The following is a 17,198-nucleotide window of genomic DNA, read 5'->3' on the forward strand; positions in this document are numbered from 1 at the left end:
CCGGCGCCGTGTTGTGTTTTACTGCGGGTGAAGGTGGGGGGAGGAGGAGGAGGAGGGACAGACGCTTCCTGTCGCCGCCGGAGCGAACCGAGGATCCGTGTGTCCGTGCCGCTGTCAGTGAGTACCACCGCCGCTCAGACGCATCGCTTCCAGGCGCCGAACCGGGTCGGACCTTTTGATATATTAAACATCCCGGCGTAGTCCAGCGCTTCACTTTGCAAAACAACAGCACGACCGAGGGGTTCCGCGGCGGGTCTGTTGTTGTCAGCGGTGGGAAGACGAGCCCGCTCGGTCACATCCAGTGCGTGGAGGTGGGTGACATGTTTACGCGGAGCTGATGTTGGGGTCGAATCTGGGCTCGAGGCCTTGCGGGTGAATCCCTGTGTGTAGCGGCTCGGTGTCTGCTAGTGATTAGTGAGCGAGAGCTGCCCGGGGGCTGCTAACAGGTCGCTGCTAAGCCTGCTCTCACTAAAGGCCGCTGCTAATAGTAGCTACTGTAAAGTCGTTTGCAGTAAAAGAGAAACAACAACAACAACAACAACAACATCAACAACAACAGGGCTAAGGTGACACACGAACATGAAGCAGAGCAGAACGCGAGAGCTGGGATCCGGCGAGGAGCTTGTAAAGTACCGTTAGCCTGCGAGAGGAGCTGTGCAGTGTTGGGTTAGCTTCACTTCATAAAAACCATATGTTCTTGTGAGCCGGGTTATGGAAACATACAAACTGGAGTTATTCCCCCCCCGCCCCCCCCAGCCCTCTTTAAATCTGCTCCTTTCGTCAGCTGTTCCTCCTAAAATACACTCATCTTAAAATACACCCTGCTGGCCACTGTGATGGAGACTGATACAAAGCAATAGCGGTGGGGAAGGACACCGAGGACAACTTTATTTAAGCAACAGCAGCCATATAAAATATGATGGATGAACATGATTACAGTTGCTGTGCAGCTATCAAGTTTGAGGTGGACAGTTTGTGGAACACGTGGATTTAATGCTTGTTTTGCTATCTGACGTTCACCTGGAGATAACTGCATTCTCCTCAAATCAGGAATATGATCCAGATCAGTCACTTCTGTCAATAATGCTCAAACCATCAATCAAGTTTGTGTCTCCAGCCCTTTCTAGACCAGTGCTTCTCAAAGTGTCCTTTATCTTTACTATAATTTCATCTATTGGTATCAAAATGACTATATTCCTCCGAGATTCCACACATGACATGGGGTTTGTGTGTTTTTTGTGTGTGTCAGTTTGCGGGTCCTTTACTTGCAGAGTTTGAGCCCCACTGCTCTAGATTACTGTAACTCATTATCTACAGGGCTCCCCCGGAAATCAACTTATTTAAACCTCAGCAGCTACAGGGTTATTAAAATAACTGTATAAAATGAGCACATCACACACAGTCTTGCCTCATTCCCCTGGTTGCCCTCATTGCATCTTTGGATAGTTCATCCATTGGGTCCTGCATGAACTTGTGAAGCACTTCGTAAACCTATGCTATTTAAATACAGTTTAAAATTATAATTATAATTATCAGTGGATTTTTGAGGCAGATACTACACTAATAACTCTTATTTTGAAATGTATCACGATTGCTCTTCATAACCACTACAGCAGCTTCCATGTGGGTTGATAGGACTTTGGCACAGTATCACAAACTACTGACTGCTGGTTCATTAACCTCTATTTGTCCACCTGCAAGTCTTTCACTGTCAAAGGTCGCACAAACAGACACACAGACTGTACAGAGACATGTACCACTTGTTATGTGCAATAAGTGTTAAAAATCCCCATACAACCAAAGAGGGGCAGATGTTGAAAGTCAGTCGAAAATACCAGTTTTTTTTTTTTGAAATATCCATAATTTGGCAACAGATTTAATACATGATAGTTGTATTTATTTGTAAGTAAGAGAGATGCCAGTAGCTGCCAGAGCTCAGATGGTGGAAACTGTGATATGGAATGATTGTGGTTGGAGCACTGGGGTGTCAGGTGGGACTGTGGCAGTGGCAAATGGTTAACTTGACTGAAGGGTCAGGTAGGATGGCGCCCTTGCAGTATTTTACTTAGGGCCTAATGGAGGTCAGGACCGGATGTGGGCATTCAGGGACATACGGCTTTACTCGCCCTCCAATGTGTGTTTCTAAATGAGACTAATGAAAAAGTAGTGCACAGCATTGAGTACAAGTGATGGTTAATACTAGTCCCTATTAAACACCATAAATTCCATATCTAACTTAATTAGACTGAGCCCTGTGTGTAATAATGCATATTTCACTTTCACAAATGCTGGTGAGGTGAACTGATCCGGGCCCCTCAGGCTGCACTTCCTCTCAGACTATGCAGATTTCTCTTAAACAGAATCATTTGATTGGTGGAGCTCACTGGGATTAGCACACAGCCAGAGAGGAAGTGCTGCTCGAGAGGCCTGCAGGGACAAGAAAGACCTGCAACCAAGGAATAGTGCGTTTCTCATGTATATGAACGTACTGATGTCATGCAGATGGGTACGATGTGTTAAGCCCTCCCTGTCCCAGAAAGCAGATTTACCACCAGATGGGTTAAATGCAGAGGTTAAATTTACCTGCCATTGCATGAGTGTGTTGTGCATGTCTGAGCATGTGTTTGGTATAAATAAGCGTATCTTAATCTTTCTGTCAGGGTGTTGTGCCTCCTGCTCTAAGTGGATTATTACCAAAGTTTGGAGTCGATGTCTGTCCATCTTTGGTTTAAGAGGGATTTATAACACTTGTCGTAAAGCTTTTATTGCACCTAACATAATGAGTCGTCAATAGGGTTGCAATGATGTGATCACTTTCCGGTAAATTTCCAGTAACTTTCCATGGGAATATTGAGCTCGGGAATTTTTGGGATTTTGAAAAAAAAAAAAATAATATGCAAACTAAATGCTGATCAATAGAAACATCATTCAAAACTCTATTTTTAAGATGTATGGAATGCAGCACATTCTGCATGTTGAATTTCAACCCTGCACTGTGCATTTCTCAATCACATGCACAGATAATTCCCAGCTCAATAGCCCTGCATAGTGTGCAGGACTATTTCCCGTAAAGTTTCCAACTTTGAATATTCCCAGAATTTTGCAACTCCTGTTCGTCAGCCTGTTTCACTACAGTCTGTGTGTGGAGGAGCAAAGACAGTCACACACAAACTCTCACACTCTCATTCAACACAAAGCAGTGGATAGAAACACGACTGTTATTGAAAGTAAAACAGGAAACTCTGACTGAGCTAAAAGTGCAGTTGTCTTTTTTATTAAAAGAATCTTTGGTTTCATGGGCAGGATTTATTTACCCATAAACACGTAGAATCATGTTAACAGCACCGTGTTCCATGTGCCAGATGGCTCCAGTACATGTGCTGCTGGGTCATCAGGTTCAATGTCCATTTCCCTTCATAGCCATTGGTCACATCCATGATGGTGAAGAGGAGACACATTAAGAATCATGGCTCCTCTGAGCTTGATGCTCAGCAGCTTTAAATTTGCAATACAAGGAACAAAAGACAGTTTCAACATAATGCGTTCATGTGTGTGCACGCAAAGTTATGTCTGCATCAGAAGGAGAGAGAGCAGAGCCAGGATGGGCTGACTGAATCAATGTGCCGCAAACAGCTTACCAATAAGATTTTACCCATTTGGATAGAAAGTACAAAATCAATGAATAGTACAGTGTTGATATTGTTGAAGTGGCCACGAATAAATCCGTGTATGGGAACCACTGAGAAGTGTAAGCATGTTTTAGCTTCCTTTTGAAACTGTCAGGGTCAGAGGATCAGCTGAGTTGGCCGTCCCTCGATGTGGTCTCATTGAGGAAGTGAAATCTTATCACTGAGACCATATTTGGAGGTGCTCATGGACATGTGGCCACATTCTTTTACTGAATACTCACATGTATGTGTTCCTCTAACCCTTGACAGTAGGTGTGTCAAACGCTTGGTGCTTTCTCATTCGTCATAACGACAACAACTAATAACAATAAAACACACAACATAGCTAGCTTTGTGCTAATGTGCCATGCTCGCTGTGGAAACAGTGCTGCACACAGTAATTAGACTCCACAACCAGGGGAACAAACCAGGTTCAGCAGCTGCCTCGGACTCCTCTCTCCAGGCTCATTTGATGACAGATGTCCCAACAGAATTACAGAAGAACATATGTTGGGCAACAGGTGATGTGGGAAGTCGATTTGATCCCACACTGTGGTCCGTGACATCTGAGGTCCATTGTAGAGCTGTGAAACATTGTTGATAAGATGCAAGTGTAAATCTAGACCACCATCATGTAACGAGTGCAGACAAGTGCAGCCCACAGCTCAGATTCCATCATCAGTTCTGGTACCAGTAAGGAAGGAAAGCAGCTGTCTCCCATACACCTGTACAGAACCCCCTCCCCCCTCTAGATACTGTAGAAAAAATTTAAAAATAGTTCTTAGTTTAATTATAGCTGCATATTTCATGTGGCAGTGTCCTTCTGCTATCTGTGTGACAGCACTTTCAAAATTCCCCTTCTCCACGGTCAACAAATTGACTTGATCAATTTACAATTCTGTTCCACTTTACCTGAGGTTCTGTGATGCTGATGATCACTTTCTGCAAAAGCCACATACTGTTAGCAAACCACCTTAAGTATAATCAGGCTTCACCTCCAGTGCACAGATTGTCAATTTAGGGTTTTTGCCACTGGAAATATTAATAGTTGACATGCATCTTTTTTGTGGCGTTTTCTTTTTTGGGGAGATGGACAGCATCAACGTGCAGAGATGATGTGATGCAGTCAAGTCAACATGGAGCAGAATCTCAGAGGAAAGTTGACATGAGCACCTGAGGCTGTTTGAGAGCAAATGGAAGAACTCTTCAGTGTTTGGATCGTGTTCGTTATAAAGTGCTGAGTGACTTTATCTTTCTATCCAGGGCTGTTCGGGGAATAGGGTAAATACAGGATACAGTGGGAACAGCTTTAAAGTGCTGTTTGATAAGAAAATTAAGATCAAAGATCACAGCTGACAAACTGAAGGCAGATTTCTAAACCTCTGCTGCCTCAGGTCTCCGCACCTCTGTGCGCTCGGTATGATCCAGTGAAAGGTAATCGTTGTGTGTCTCAGCCACTCCACATGCCAACCAATTAGCCCCTAGGCATAGGCCCATTTTGAATAGGACTTACAGTGGTGTCATTTCATTTTAAAACTAAGTGTTAGTAACTACTCCTTTGTCTGTCCTCTATCTGTAGGTGACCCCTGTGATGCAGCTATGCATGTTCCTGGGTGGATTTTAACTCTAACCTTTACCTGGTGACAGAACATTGGACTTTTTCCTTTCTGTCACCACCTGACTGGTACAGTCTCTGCAGCACTGGGCGGGAAAAGCAAGTGAGACTGAAGGGGCCGTAGTTCTTGTGGTGGTGGTGACAGAAAAGTAGAGCCACCCTGTCAGCACGTTGGTGGCACGTGAGACAGGATGACCAGCCTATTCAGACGCAGCAGCAGCAATGGAGGCTCCAGAAGCAACGGAAGTGGTGACGGGAGCGGCAGTGGTCAGGGTCAGCTCAACAACAGCAGATCCAACCGGCTGGTCCGACGCTTGGAGTTCAACCAGGCCATGGAGGACTTCAAGACCATGTTCCCCACTATGGACTATGAGGTGATTGAGTGCGTGCTGCGCTCCAACAACGGAGCTGTGGACGCCACCATCGACCAGCTGCTCCAGATGAGCATTGACGGACAGGGCTCGGATGACAGTTCGGATTCAGATGACAGTATCCCACTAGAGGTCAGTGAAAAGGACCAAGAGCACCCACACCAGTTAGGAATCCATTGATTTTTTTTTTTTTTTCATTAAAAAAAAAACCCATCATATTTGATCTGAATTAAACTTTTATGGATTACCTTCACAAACATCAGGATCATTCAGACATGTAACTGCTTCCCCTTTTTATTTTTTTCAAGTCGAGTCCATTGAAAGGAAAGAATAATTATGAGCCCTGGTTTTATTTTACAGAATGAATGTATCAAATGCTTAGCAGAGGAAAAAAACCAATTTACACATACAGAGGCTGCTGATTGTCCATCTTAATTTGACAAAATAAATACAATATCACAGAGAGGGCTAAATGTGGCATGTTACATTTCCCTCTGGTCTAAACTGACTAGTTTGAGGGTAAAGGGTAAAACAGTTGAAGGGAATAAAGCTCATATTGTCTTTTGTTTCTAGATTCTGGAGCGAACACTAGAACCTGACAGTTCTGATGAGGAACCGCCTCCAGTCTACTCTCCACCGACGTATGATATGCACATTTATGACAGGAAATATCCAGAGACCCCACCAACACCCCCACCCAGGTGAGTAAGGGAGTGGACATCCTCAGAAGAAGCTTAAGCCTTGATATTGTAATTATCAGATTAGGAGCTACTTTAGAAACCTGCCTTGTAGGTGGCTAAAGGTTAACGTGCTTTACTGGTGTAGTTCTACATACTTTAGGCACTTTAAACATGAAACCATTACTTGATTCTAGAAGAGATTTATTGACCGATGATTCAAAATGATCACAATTCTTTCATATCAGAGGTGCGTCTCTGCATTGTTCAGTATTGTTTGTATTAAAAAAAACGTTCAGTAATTAGCCACACTGATCACTTTTCATTTGAACTGAGTGCATTCTATTACATGATTCATTTATCCATGAAAATGTAGACAACACACGTACCTAACCTGCAACAATTGTGCTGATAATCAACAATTGACAACACAACATCGGCCTGATCCCAGTGAAAATGAGACCGAGGCTGAGGGGAACATCTTTGTTTTGCATGTATTCGTCATTAAATATGACACCCTGTGACTCTAACCTGATGATGGTGCTAGATGAAATGTCAATCCATCGCTAACTACGAAAAGGAGTGTACGATTCTTTTTGTGTCTCCGATGTCTCTCTGGTCTGTAAATAAACGTAGTGAGCCTAAAGCGGTTTGTAGAATTACTATTCTGTTCTGTGACTCTTAGATTTGAAGTCCAGCCACCTCCCGGTCACCAGCAGGTCCGAAGCTACCGGAACTGGAACCCTCCAATGCTTGGAAACCTCCCGGATGATTTTCTACGTATTTTGCCGCAGCAGTTGAACAGTATAAAGGTAAAAACTGTGAGCATACAGATTTTTAATTGGTTTCTTTCTTTTCATCAAAAATGACGTTTGTGTGTTTATCAGTGTGGCGTCAAACAGCGATTAAAAAATTAGACAAATATTCATCATCTCATCTAACTCTCAGAGAGAAAGTGAATAGTTGGTATATTCCAAAATGTTGAGCTATCTCCATAGAGCACTTATAGTAGTAGTAGTAGTAGTCCAGTTTGTATGCCACTCATGTTTATATATGAGTATCACCAGGGTTAGGTAAAGTAAACTGCTGTTGGTGAATGGCAGTAGAAGACTGTTAGTATAGTGTTGACAGCAGCAGTAGTACAGGCCGCTGTATTTCAAGATACCAGTGATTAAACTGAACAACTTTTCAAGTGATCCTTCATCTAAGCACATTAATTGATTTGTATTACCAATGACCCATGCTGTCTTAATCCCCCAGCAGGGTTCTCAGAGCAGTGTGTCCCAGCCTTCATCGTCAACCTCTTCAGTTTCTCCAATAAGCCAGTGGACAGCCCAGTCCAGCTCTCGGTCCGGAGCTGCAGGGACCACTGGAGGTGCGGGATTGACAATGGGCGGCTCCGAACAAGACAAGAAACTGAAGCAGTACCTGGATGACGAGCGCATCGCCCTCTTCCTCCAGAACGAGGAGTTTATGAAAGAGCTGCAGCGCAACCGCGAGTTCCTCATCGCCTTAGAGAGAGGTATGACTGTGACTCATTCCACAGAGGCACCCTGCTCATAGTATTGTTTGGGTTTCACTGGAAATGATGCATAGAACATAAAAACCTACACATTCGATGTTGATCCAATTTGGTGCAGATCCTGATAAAATCGGGATCCAGTGAATTTAAATGTGCTTTCATAAGGTGACTGTTGGGTCTTGGCGGAAGCATGCACTCCGCTGAGTGCCAATATAGTTTAAACTGAAAAAATCCAGATTATAAATGCCAATATGTGCCGTTCACAATTTAATTCCTTGAGGTTTAGCAGTAATCATAATTTTGGTTTCTTGCTACTGCTGTTTCTTGTGTTATTTCTGCATTTGTCTGCACTCATCTTATGATCCAACGCAGTCTCACTCCCAAGTCCTAACATTCAGACTAAACCTTAAAGATTTGAGAAAATTATAAATAATAAACAGCAATTTTACATAACATGTTTTTTATAAAAAAGGACAAACTGCTGAGTTCTCAGTTTCCTAAATGTCCTTATTCAAATACAATTAAAAAGAAAGAGGACAAAATGATGAGATGAAAGTTCAAACCCTGACTTTGAATGAATGTCTCCTAGCTCAGATTTGAAATTTTTTGAGTTAAACCTCAAGACATTTATTCGTCCACAGGCCCATCGTCTTGTATGGATCTTTAGTCTTCTAAAGATCTTCACCGTCTTCTATTAACAGGCCTTGTTCTTCACATGGTGATAAACCAACTATTTAGCTCCTAACTGATTTAACACCATTTTTGAGGAAAGACTGTTTACAGAGAAAGTTTGTAAGCAGCACAAATACAATCAATTAATACTTTCAGAAATTTTGGCCTTGTTAAGACCAGCTTTTTGAGACACGATTGATGATTGGTCAAACGGTTTGTTGCGGCTGTTCTGGTGCAACAAAGCTTTAAACTGTTTTCCCTCCTCATCAGATGCTTGTCAGGATGAATTGATGTGGTGGTTTAGACGTTTGGGAATTTCTATCATTCTACCTGAACTCTTCACATCTTGTTCTTCCCGTCTTCCTCACATCAACAACATCTGCTCTCTGTTTTTAGATCGCTTGAAGTATGAATCAAAGAAATCAAAGTCCAGTAATTCATCTAGCATGGAGAGTTCCACAGGTAGATATCACTCATCCGGCTTCTGCTGCCAAAGCTATTTATAATGTTTCTTCTTCTACTGAGCACTGGGTCTGTCATTGAGTGTGTGTGTCACTTTGATATTTGTTGATGCAGGAATCACACTATAAATACTAAACATATTTTTGCGTGCAGGAGAACAGCACACTGCGGCTTCAATGGAGGCCATCTCAGATGACGCTCTGTTCAGAGACAAACTCAAACTCATGGGCAAATGTAAGTCTCACGGTGGACAGTAATACTATTATTAGTAGTATTCCACAAAGCACTGCAATAACCTTTTAAGGTAGATGTGTAACTGTTAACAAAGTATATTTCAGTGTGTACCAGTTTTTGATATCACATCTTGGCTAAATTTTGTTGCAGCAGAGAAAACAAGTAAATGCAGAAACAACAGTTGACAAAGCCATAATTATTACTGTTACAGATAAGATATAAACATCCAAATGGTCAAGGTCCTTGTCTGGTGCAGTTAATTATTTATTATTACTTTTTCACTTGCAGCAACGAGAAAGAAGCTGTTTGAAATTGCCAGGACGTTTTCAGAGAAGACAAAGAGGAGAAAGTCAAAAAGAAGGCTCCTGAAGCACCATTCGTATCCTTTGGTCAAAACTTGCTCACAGTATCTGGATAATTTTCAATTTTTTATTATAAAGTCGAATCGTATTTACTTACAACAATCAAATTCCATTCAAAGAGAAGGAGATGATTTAATTCTGCTTTAAAGGTTCAGTGTGTAGAATATAGCAAAATCTAGTGGTGAAGTGTTTTGTTGTGGCTGAATGCCCTTGACCTCACCCTCCCCTTACAAGACATGAAAGAGAACCTGTTGGAGTCTTCAGTTGTCATAAAAACTCGAAAGGTGTTTCCAGTTTGGGCTACTGTAGAAAACATGGCGGCCTCCGTAGAGAGGACCCGCTCCTGATCTATATATAAAGTATTTAAATACAAACGGGCCATTCTAGGGTACAGAAAACAAATTTAATTACAATTTGAACACTGAAAACATCACTAGGATTTATATAAAGTTTCTGCCACTTGATCTCTTTCACCTAAGTCCTACACACTGGACCTTTTTAATAACAGCAATTCATTCAGCAGTAACATCTGACCTTGTACATTCTTGTCCTCAGTGACAGCTAAAAAGTGAAATTCTATTCTATACAAAGAGCAAACACCAGTCATGTATCAGCCTCCATAACTTATCTGTTTGTCCACATCACTGAGACCATGGTGTTCTTAACTAAGCTCCTGTCAGACTGGGCACAGCCAACTCTACAGCCAATCTCCTGGACAATGTGGAGGGAAACCCCTGTGGTAAGAAGCGATGTCACACCCACATCCATAACCACAGAGCTACGCTTCAATTCTGATGCATAGAATTTGAACTTAAGTTCATCTGCTTGACGATCAATCAGAAGCCCTCAAAGCAAGAGAGGGCGAAAGGTCCAAATGAACATGTGTTGAAGGGGATCTTCTAACTCAGCGTTTGTGTTTGTGTCCAGACGAAGATGGTCAACGGAGGAAGGCAAACACTCAGGAAGAGACTGAACAACGTAATGAGCCGATATCATGGTGAGATGCTCCTCGGGTGTTCCTCAGGGGGCTTCACAAGAGTCCTGTCAATGTTTGGGTACACGTTGCTTTCACAGTTATTATAAGCCATATGGACACCTCGTCTAAAATGATGAATGAAAAAACATTACAGATATTCATAAACTGATACAAATCACCCTCTCACTCCTTACACTTGTCTCTAGTAGATACACAATTTAGCACAAACCCAACACCAAACAGATATCAAACATACTGTTCTACTGTCACAGAATTCACAGTTTACAGTTTGGTGTCATCACAAATCTCTTTAGAAAATGATTTAAAAAAGCTGTTGATCAGATGTAATTTTTTGAAACTAATGCTCAATGGCAGAGGGAGCTTTTCCTATTGGTACAGATAAAGTTACACTTTACCTAACAGCGTGCAACATCCCTTTGAAAAAAGAAAATAAATATACAGGAGGGCCCATGATCTTTAATGGGCTATTCATTAATACCTTTATCATAGGCACCAACTTTATATTTATTTGGGTGTAAGGCAAGTGAAAGTGAATACTCCGAAATTCCTGAGAACCCTGATATAAGGAGAATTTATCTGTGGCACTAACATCACACAGGTATCGGTTTATGAAGGGTAATAAATAACATAAGTATGTAGGTATGTAATTAATGAATACATATGTAAATGTATAATTAAATAAATGAAGAGTTAAAAAAAGTTAAAAATATATCTAGAAATACAGAATATATTACTTATATATAATACTTATTTATTTATACTTATACTTAAGATCTGTCATAACAGATGGGGACAAAAAAGAAATTTGGGATTGCGTATATGACAGTGTCATGGTTTTGTTTTTTGTAGATTTGTTAAAAAAGACAAAGGTCACTACACAACCCCTGTGTTGTCTGTCGAGGTTTGTTCAGTCCCAGTTCTATTCATCTGGACTCTGCTCTTCCTTTCAGATCCCCCCGTGCTGCACCATGTCAGGGTTACCATGGAGAAAGCAACATGACCCATGGGTGGTGGCCTTGCAGCTCTTCCAGTCTCCACCGGCCCACCCCCACCCTCATCCAGACCAGCCAATACAAGGCTCAGCAATGAGTTGAGCCCCCGCCCCTCCCTTCCCTTCCCTTCCTTTACCCAGGGAGCAGAAATGGGCTGTTCCCAGCACTGGGCTGACTGTCTATAAACGTCTTATCTGTATTATAACACTTTGTTGATATATACTTTTAAATGTAAAGGAAAAAAGCATTAGTCCTCACCAGTATTTGTTAACAGCTTACTTTAGTTTCTTGAGAGGAAACACACACCTTGTGAACCTTTGTTACTTCTCCTGTTGTGTCCAGTAGCAGAATATATGTCTGTGAGCAGGGTCCCTCAGTTCGGGCATTTCAAATCCAAAGTGTGCACATTCCCCTTTATATACACTCAACCATGTAAAGCTCTTTTTTACCATGTTTTCTTATCCAGATTGTGATATTTTGCTGTTTCTCAACGTCAGGGGTTATGGAACAGAAACTCTTTGCTGTAAGAACATTGTGGCCGCTCGTGATGTAGGTCACCCGATCCCAGTTAAAAGATGGTGCTCCTTTTAAAGAACGACTGGTTTGGTTTGTTTGTCAGAGTGCAGACCAGTCTATTGTAGCAGCACGGGTGAGAGCTGTGATGAGATATGTGGTGAGAACATTAAACATGGGTGGCAGACCTGGGTGTCACACTTTCAAATAGCAAACGGCATGAAACTTTAATCCCAGCATACAAGCTGGGGTCGTTTGAACCGAGAGAGGTATTTTATATGTCAGTCAGCCCAGCTGATGTCGTCAGAGTGGGTGTCACATCCCTACACAACAACAACTTCAATGACATGAGCATGTGTGGTTTGATGGCAGAGAAGCAGAAGGGACAAATTAGAAATGTTTACCAGTGACTCCTGCTGGTTGCTTTTGGTACCATCACCCCTACACGGCCCATGGTGACCGCTGTCTCTTGCAGCATAGCAGAAAGAGTGAGCCACATAAAAAGTATAAAAATAATAGAAAAAAATAAATAAAGTGCTCGTCAGATCAAATGCTGACGAGTGGCTACCAGATGTCAACATCTACCTCCTCCTACCCATAAGCCCTTGCATTTCCAGGGTCCTGCCCTGTTGGTTTGCTTAATGTTTTCTTTCATGCCACCTCCAGAGGAACTTTGCTGATAATCTATCAAGTTTCCACAACTCTTAGGTTAAATGTTTTTTGCAAGAAGTTGATGAAATCCAAGTTGTCCTTCTGAGCTCTTTGCTGTATCTCATGTCGTCCCTGTCCTCTCCCAGCGAGTCACGTCAGAGAATTGTGATGGTCACGTGTGTGTGTTTGGGAGGATGACACTGAAGTTGGGGGAAATGAAAACAAAAAAAAATTGCTTTTGAGGTTTTCATCCTCACCGTTCTGCTGTGCATTTCCTTTGTATGTGTAGATGTGAATCTAGCATGGTTTAGAGAAGTAGTACCAGACTGATGTAGCCTGTGTGAACAGAGGATGTCGGGAGAGGAACACTAAGCGTAAATGTGTGTAGTAGAATTGCATTGAAAAGATTTCTTGGGAAAGTGTCTGGATTTCAGATGTATACAATTTAGAAGAATTTACTTTCTCCCTTTTGTACATAAAACTTTTTTTTCTCATCACTTTTGGATTATTATTCTCAGTTATGTGAACGTTCTCTCTCCCCTTTGATTAAAAGTATTAACAAACTATTTGCTGATTCAGTGATGAGCAAAGTTTGAATGTTGGGCAGTGTTTTTATGTAAGTAACCCGCCAATGGACCATTTCAGTGTAAATGCATGTAGACCATTTACTGTAAGCTCCATTTATGAATACTTTTATATGAGCCGTGGATCATGATGATGTGAAAATGTGGGAACCACCGGACCAATCACCACCGCTCGGATAAAACACCTCCTGTGGAGAACCAAATAGCAACTAGCTCGGTAACATAATGGCTCATTTTCAGCCAAAATGACAAATGGAGACCAAAACTGAGCAAAAATATAAAAACCACAAAACTCTCAGAGTTATGTGGGGAGGGGGTGTATCTTGGTCTGGCTTAGGTTGTGGAAAATGGGACACATGGTCAGTTGTGTCGCATTGTGTTATCGGGTGATCAGTCCTCAGCTTGTGTTCAATTGTCCCTGAAATCTGCAAAGTTCCAGAGAACAGGAGACCGCTGACAGGTGTTATGCTTCCCATTGAATCCAGTATCCGTCATTCCACTTGAGCCAAATCCATTGGCTGTGATCTGTCAGTCGCTTCTGAGGCTGACCTGATGGTCTGTTGTGGCGCCCAGCAGTGGTTTCCCATCTCTGTCAGAAGTCCGTTGGTAGAAGAAGCCACAAATCCTTACTGATTAACAGGTGTCAGTGTCGTAAGCACGACTTCAAATGAACCCTTGTGTTGCTCTGTGGGTGCTCGATGTGTCGCTTCTCTGTCCTCACACATTTTTATCAACTTCAGAAAGCAATATGTAGCAATTTTACGTCTACTGCTGCCAACCAGTGGCCAGAAAGAAACAAAGTTAGCTTTAAGGAATGGGCTGAAACATGTTAAACCAGTTATCTGGTCAGGGTTGACCTCTCTTATTCAGGAAATGGTTGTTGTTCATATTCTCATTTAATGTTTGAAGAGTGAATTCTAAAAGCAGAAGAGAGAGACACAGTGTTGGGCTGTAGCGAGTGTGAGGGCAGCGACATGACTGTTGTTGACCTGCTGTCCAACGCTCGCTCCTGCAGGTTGTGCTTCCAGGCCGACCCACACTGGTTCCACTTGGCAGCACCTCACGAGTAGATTTCACAGCGTCACCGGAAGACTGGTGGTGCTGCTCCTGTGTATGTGTTGGACAGTCGGCAGGTTGAGGTGCGGATTAAGAGGAGAGAGAGAGAGCAGTGTTTCTGTAAGAAGTTAATCCACAAAGCAATCCCTCCATCAGAATTACCCGGACGTTGGCTTGTGAGAGTCGCCTCATTTCTCACTGAGATTTCAGCCCCAGCTTGTTTGAACGCTGATGAGATCAACTTGCAGAGTTTTCCTTTTGAAGATCAGAGAGAATTTTCAATGGACATTTATCGGCTTTTGGGGAATTGAACTAGCATGACAGGCACAGTTGCTTCCATAAGGATTCGGGCAGTGATAATTTATGAGTTTGCCTTTGTACACCACCACAGTGAATATGGAATGGAGACGTGAATGAAGTATATATATATATATATATATATATATTTAATTTTCATAGGCTCAACAGAGAAAATAACATTACTATAAAATGTTATTTTCAATGCTTGGATATTGCTGTCCACACCAGTCTGAGGTCTGGAGGTCATTGACATTATTAGTATAACCAGTTAAAATAGGTTTAATGAGGCAACCCGACGACCACACATGTCTTAAGAAGGCTGAGGGGGATTGGCTGCTTTTGTTTCACACGCACTCCCTCACTGTCACTTTTGACTCCACATGTACACAATATCAACCCACGCTCACATATCCACGGCCTGTAACACTTTGTGGAGAAGAACAGTGTCTGAGGCTCTTTTAGGATCCACTAGTGGTCTCTGAGCTGAGCTGTTAGAGGCTATATTTATCTGACTGTTGTTGTGGGGAAGCTGTTGATGTGTTCTCCTCTCAGGGACCCCTCCCCCCCACCACATACCGCCACCCCCACCCCCACCTGTCCAGAGTTATTCTGCTCCACTTTGATTAGTTTGACACACCTGACGAGCACAGATCTGCCATTCAGGTTATTCATGTGAACTTAAAGCATCATTTCGACTGTTTGGCCAGAGTGTAACATAAAGGAGACCAGGATTACTTTTTACCTAAGATGATGCAAAAGAGTTTGAGAAATAAGTTCAAGTTGCTTCCTCTTCTCGTCGGTCACGTCACATTCAGCTTTTCTGTTTTAAAGTTACTCACTAAATGATTAGTCTTCCGATACACAGAGCATGATTTCAAAGATGTCCACATGTGACCGAGCACTAAAGGGAAAATCCCCAAAGAACGACCCAACTCAAACCACGTGGTGCTTCACACTCCAACACGCTGGTATTTGAAACTTGAACACCCTCCTTATGAAAGATTTTCAAAACACAACTCGTCAGAAATGACAACTTAGTACAAAGATAAAGAATATTGCTTTATAATTGAATCTTATGCTGCAATCATAAAATACATGAATTAACTGATGTGGGTGCCTGTCATTTACAATCACAGTTCAGTTTGCGTTGAATTACTTCAAACAAGGAAGTCTTGTTTTCACCCCCTGTCTGTTTTACACAGAAGCAACTGAATGCATTACCACCACACTTGATGGTAGGCTGTGGTTTGGGTCAGGGAAGAACTCACTTAGGTTTGGTTGTCACTTTGGTTGTAGATCTGAACCAGGGGGCACATCCAGTATTTTTTTCTTATATAGTAACTTCTTTAAAATTAACAGGTAGAACTTTTTCACAGCTAGCCCAGGGAATAATTCATGGATCTTTTAGGATATTTATGGTGGAATTTGTTTCTGCTTGATTGAATTTAACTGTTGGTGCAGGTATGCGCTCTACCAAGAGTCATCCTAGTTAACAGACTGTCTTCAATTTAAAGACATGATCAGTGTGCAGCCAAAAAAAGAAATGAGACCCGGATCCCAGTGAAACGCCCAGTTGATCCGGTTGTGTTAGAAGAGTCAGACTCCATACAGCCACTGTGTGGGTGGGACTGTTATACATATTAAAAAAAACAAAAGAAAATATCCATCATCAGTTATTGCTATGTAGGAAAATATATATATTTTATATCGTATTAAAGGTTTTTGAAAATTTAGTTTTAGCTAAAATCAATTTAATATTTTGATTTTGAGTTAATTTAATATCTCTAAAACTTTCTGTTGAATAATAAATGCTGAACATTCTGCCACTGGTACACTCCTCATACCAATAACAGTTTGAGGGAAAGGGCCTGTAGAAGTCATTTGGGTGGATTTTCTCTTTAGTCTGAATTCTGATTGGCTCAGTCAGTCGATGTTGGCTGACTTGGGTGTTGATGCTCATGTGTTGTACAGGTGCAGTGCTGTGTGTCATGACTGTCAAGCCTCATCACAGTGTGAGAATGTGTCATATCAACAGAAAACACATCACTGTGCAGACGCTGTGCTGCAGGTTTAACGTCAAACAGGTTTATTTCTCCTCCCACTCATGTTATGGTTGTTAGTGGTTGTTCTGTTTTTACATTTTGATTTCCACAGAAGTTTTCTTACATGAGGATTTCTTAGTCATTTCTTACTCGTGCTGTACCTCGTGTCTTTTCTTTATGAATTACTGTATATTTGTAAATATATTAACCATTAAAATGTTTTCTATAAAGCAAAGCCTTTTGTCACAAGTCATGAATTCACACACACACCCTTAAGGCAGTTCTCCTCTTTGCTATGTTTTCCTTATGGGTTCTCCTTGTAAACTATACTTAAAAATCAAATCATCCCAACTGTTACTTATCTGTTGGTGTATGGATTTCTTGATTTTTGTTTAAACTAGTGCAATGCCCCTCCAAACCTTTCAGATGTATTCCTTGTCATTAGTAAGTCCTCCTCAAACAGTACTGAATGATTGTCTG

At 41.8% G+C, this 17,198-nt stretch overlaps 1 protein-coding gene across 3 annotated transcripts; it reads left to right on the plus strand.

Annotated features, from left to right (window-relative positions):
- Nucleotides 1–16,953, plus strand: cuedc1b (CUE domain containing 1b). Of its 3 annotated transcripts, none has more exons than XM_062385393.1 (11): nt 1–117; nt 5,248–5,786; nt 6,228–6,355; nt 7,017–7,143; nt 7,592–7,853; nt 8,922–8,987; nt 9,141–9,221; nt 9,510–9,600; nt 10,264–10,322; nt 10,511–10,580; nt 11,531–16,953. In XM_062385393.1, coding segments are annotated over exons 2-11 (1,197 nt in total). In that variant the 5' UTR covers nt 1–117; nt 5,248–5,474; the 3' UTR covers nt 11,532–16,953. The 3 variants fall into 3 exon arrangements, with proteins under 3 accessions (XP_062241377.1, XP_062241376.1, XP_062241378.1); XM_062385392.1 differs by lacking the exon at nt 1–117 and adding an exon at nt 124–311; XM_062385394.1 differs by lacking the exon at nt 1–117 and adding an exon at nt 124–311 and having other exon boundaries at nt 7,595–7,853.
- The last annotated feature ends 245 nt before the right edge of the window (nt 16,954–17,198 follow it).

This window comes from Platichthys flesus, chromosome 4 (assembly GCF_949316205.1).
Source record: "Platichthys flesus chromosome 4, fPlaFle2.1, whole genome shotgun sequence".
Classification (NCBI taxonomy): Eukaryota; Metazoa; Chordata; class Actinopteri; order Pleuronectiformes; family Pleuronectidae; genus Platichthys; species Platichthys flesus.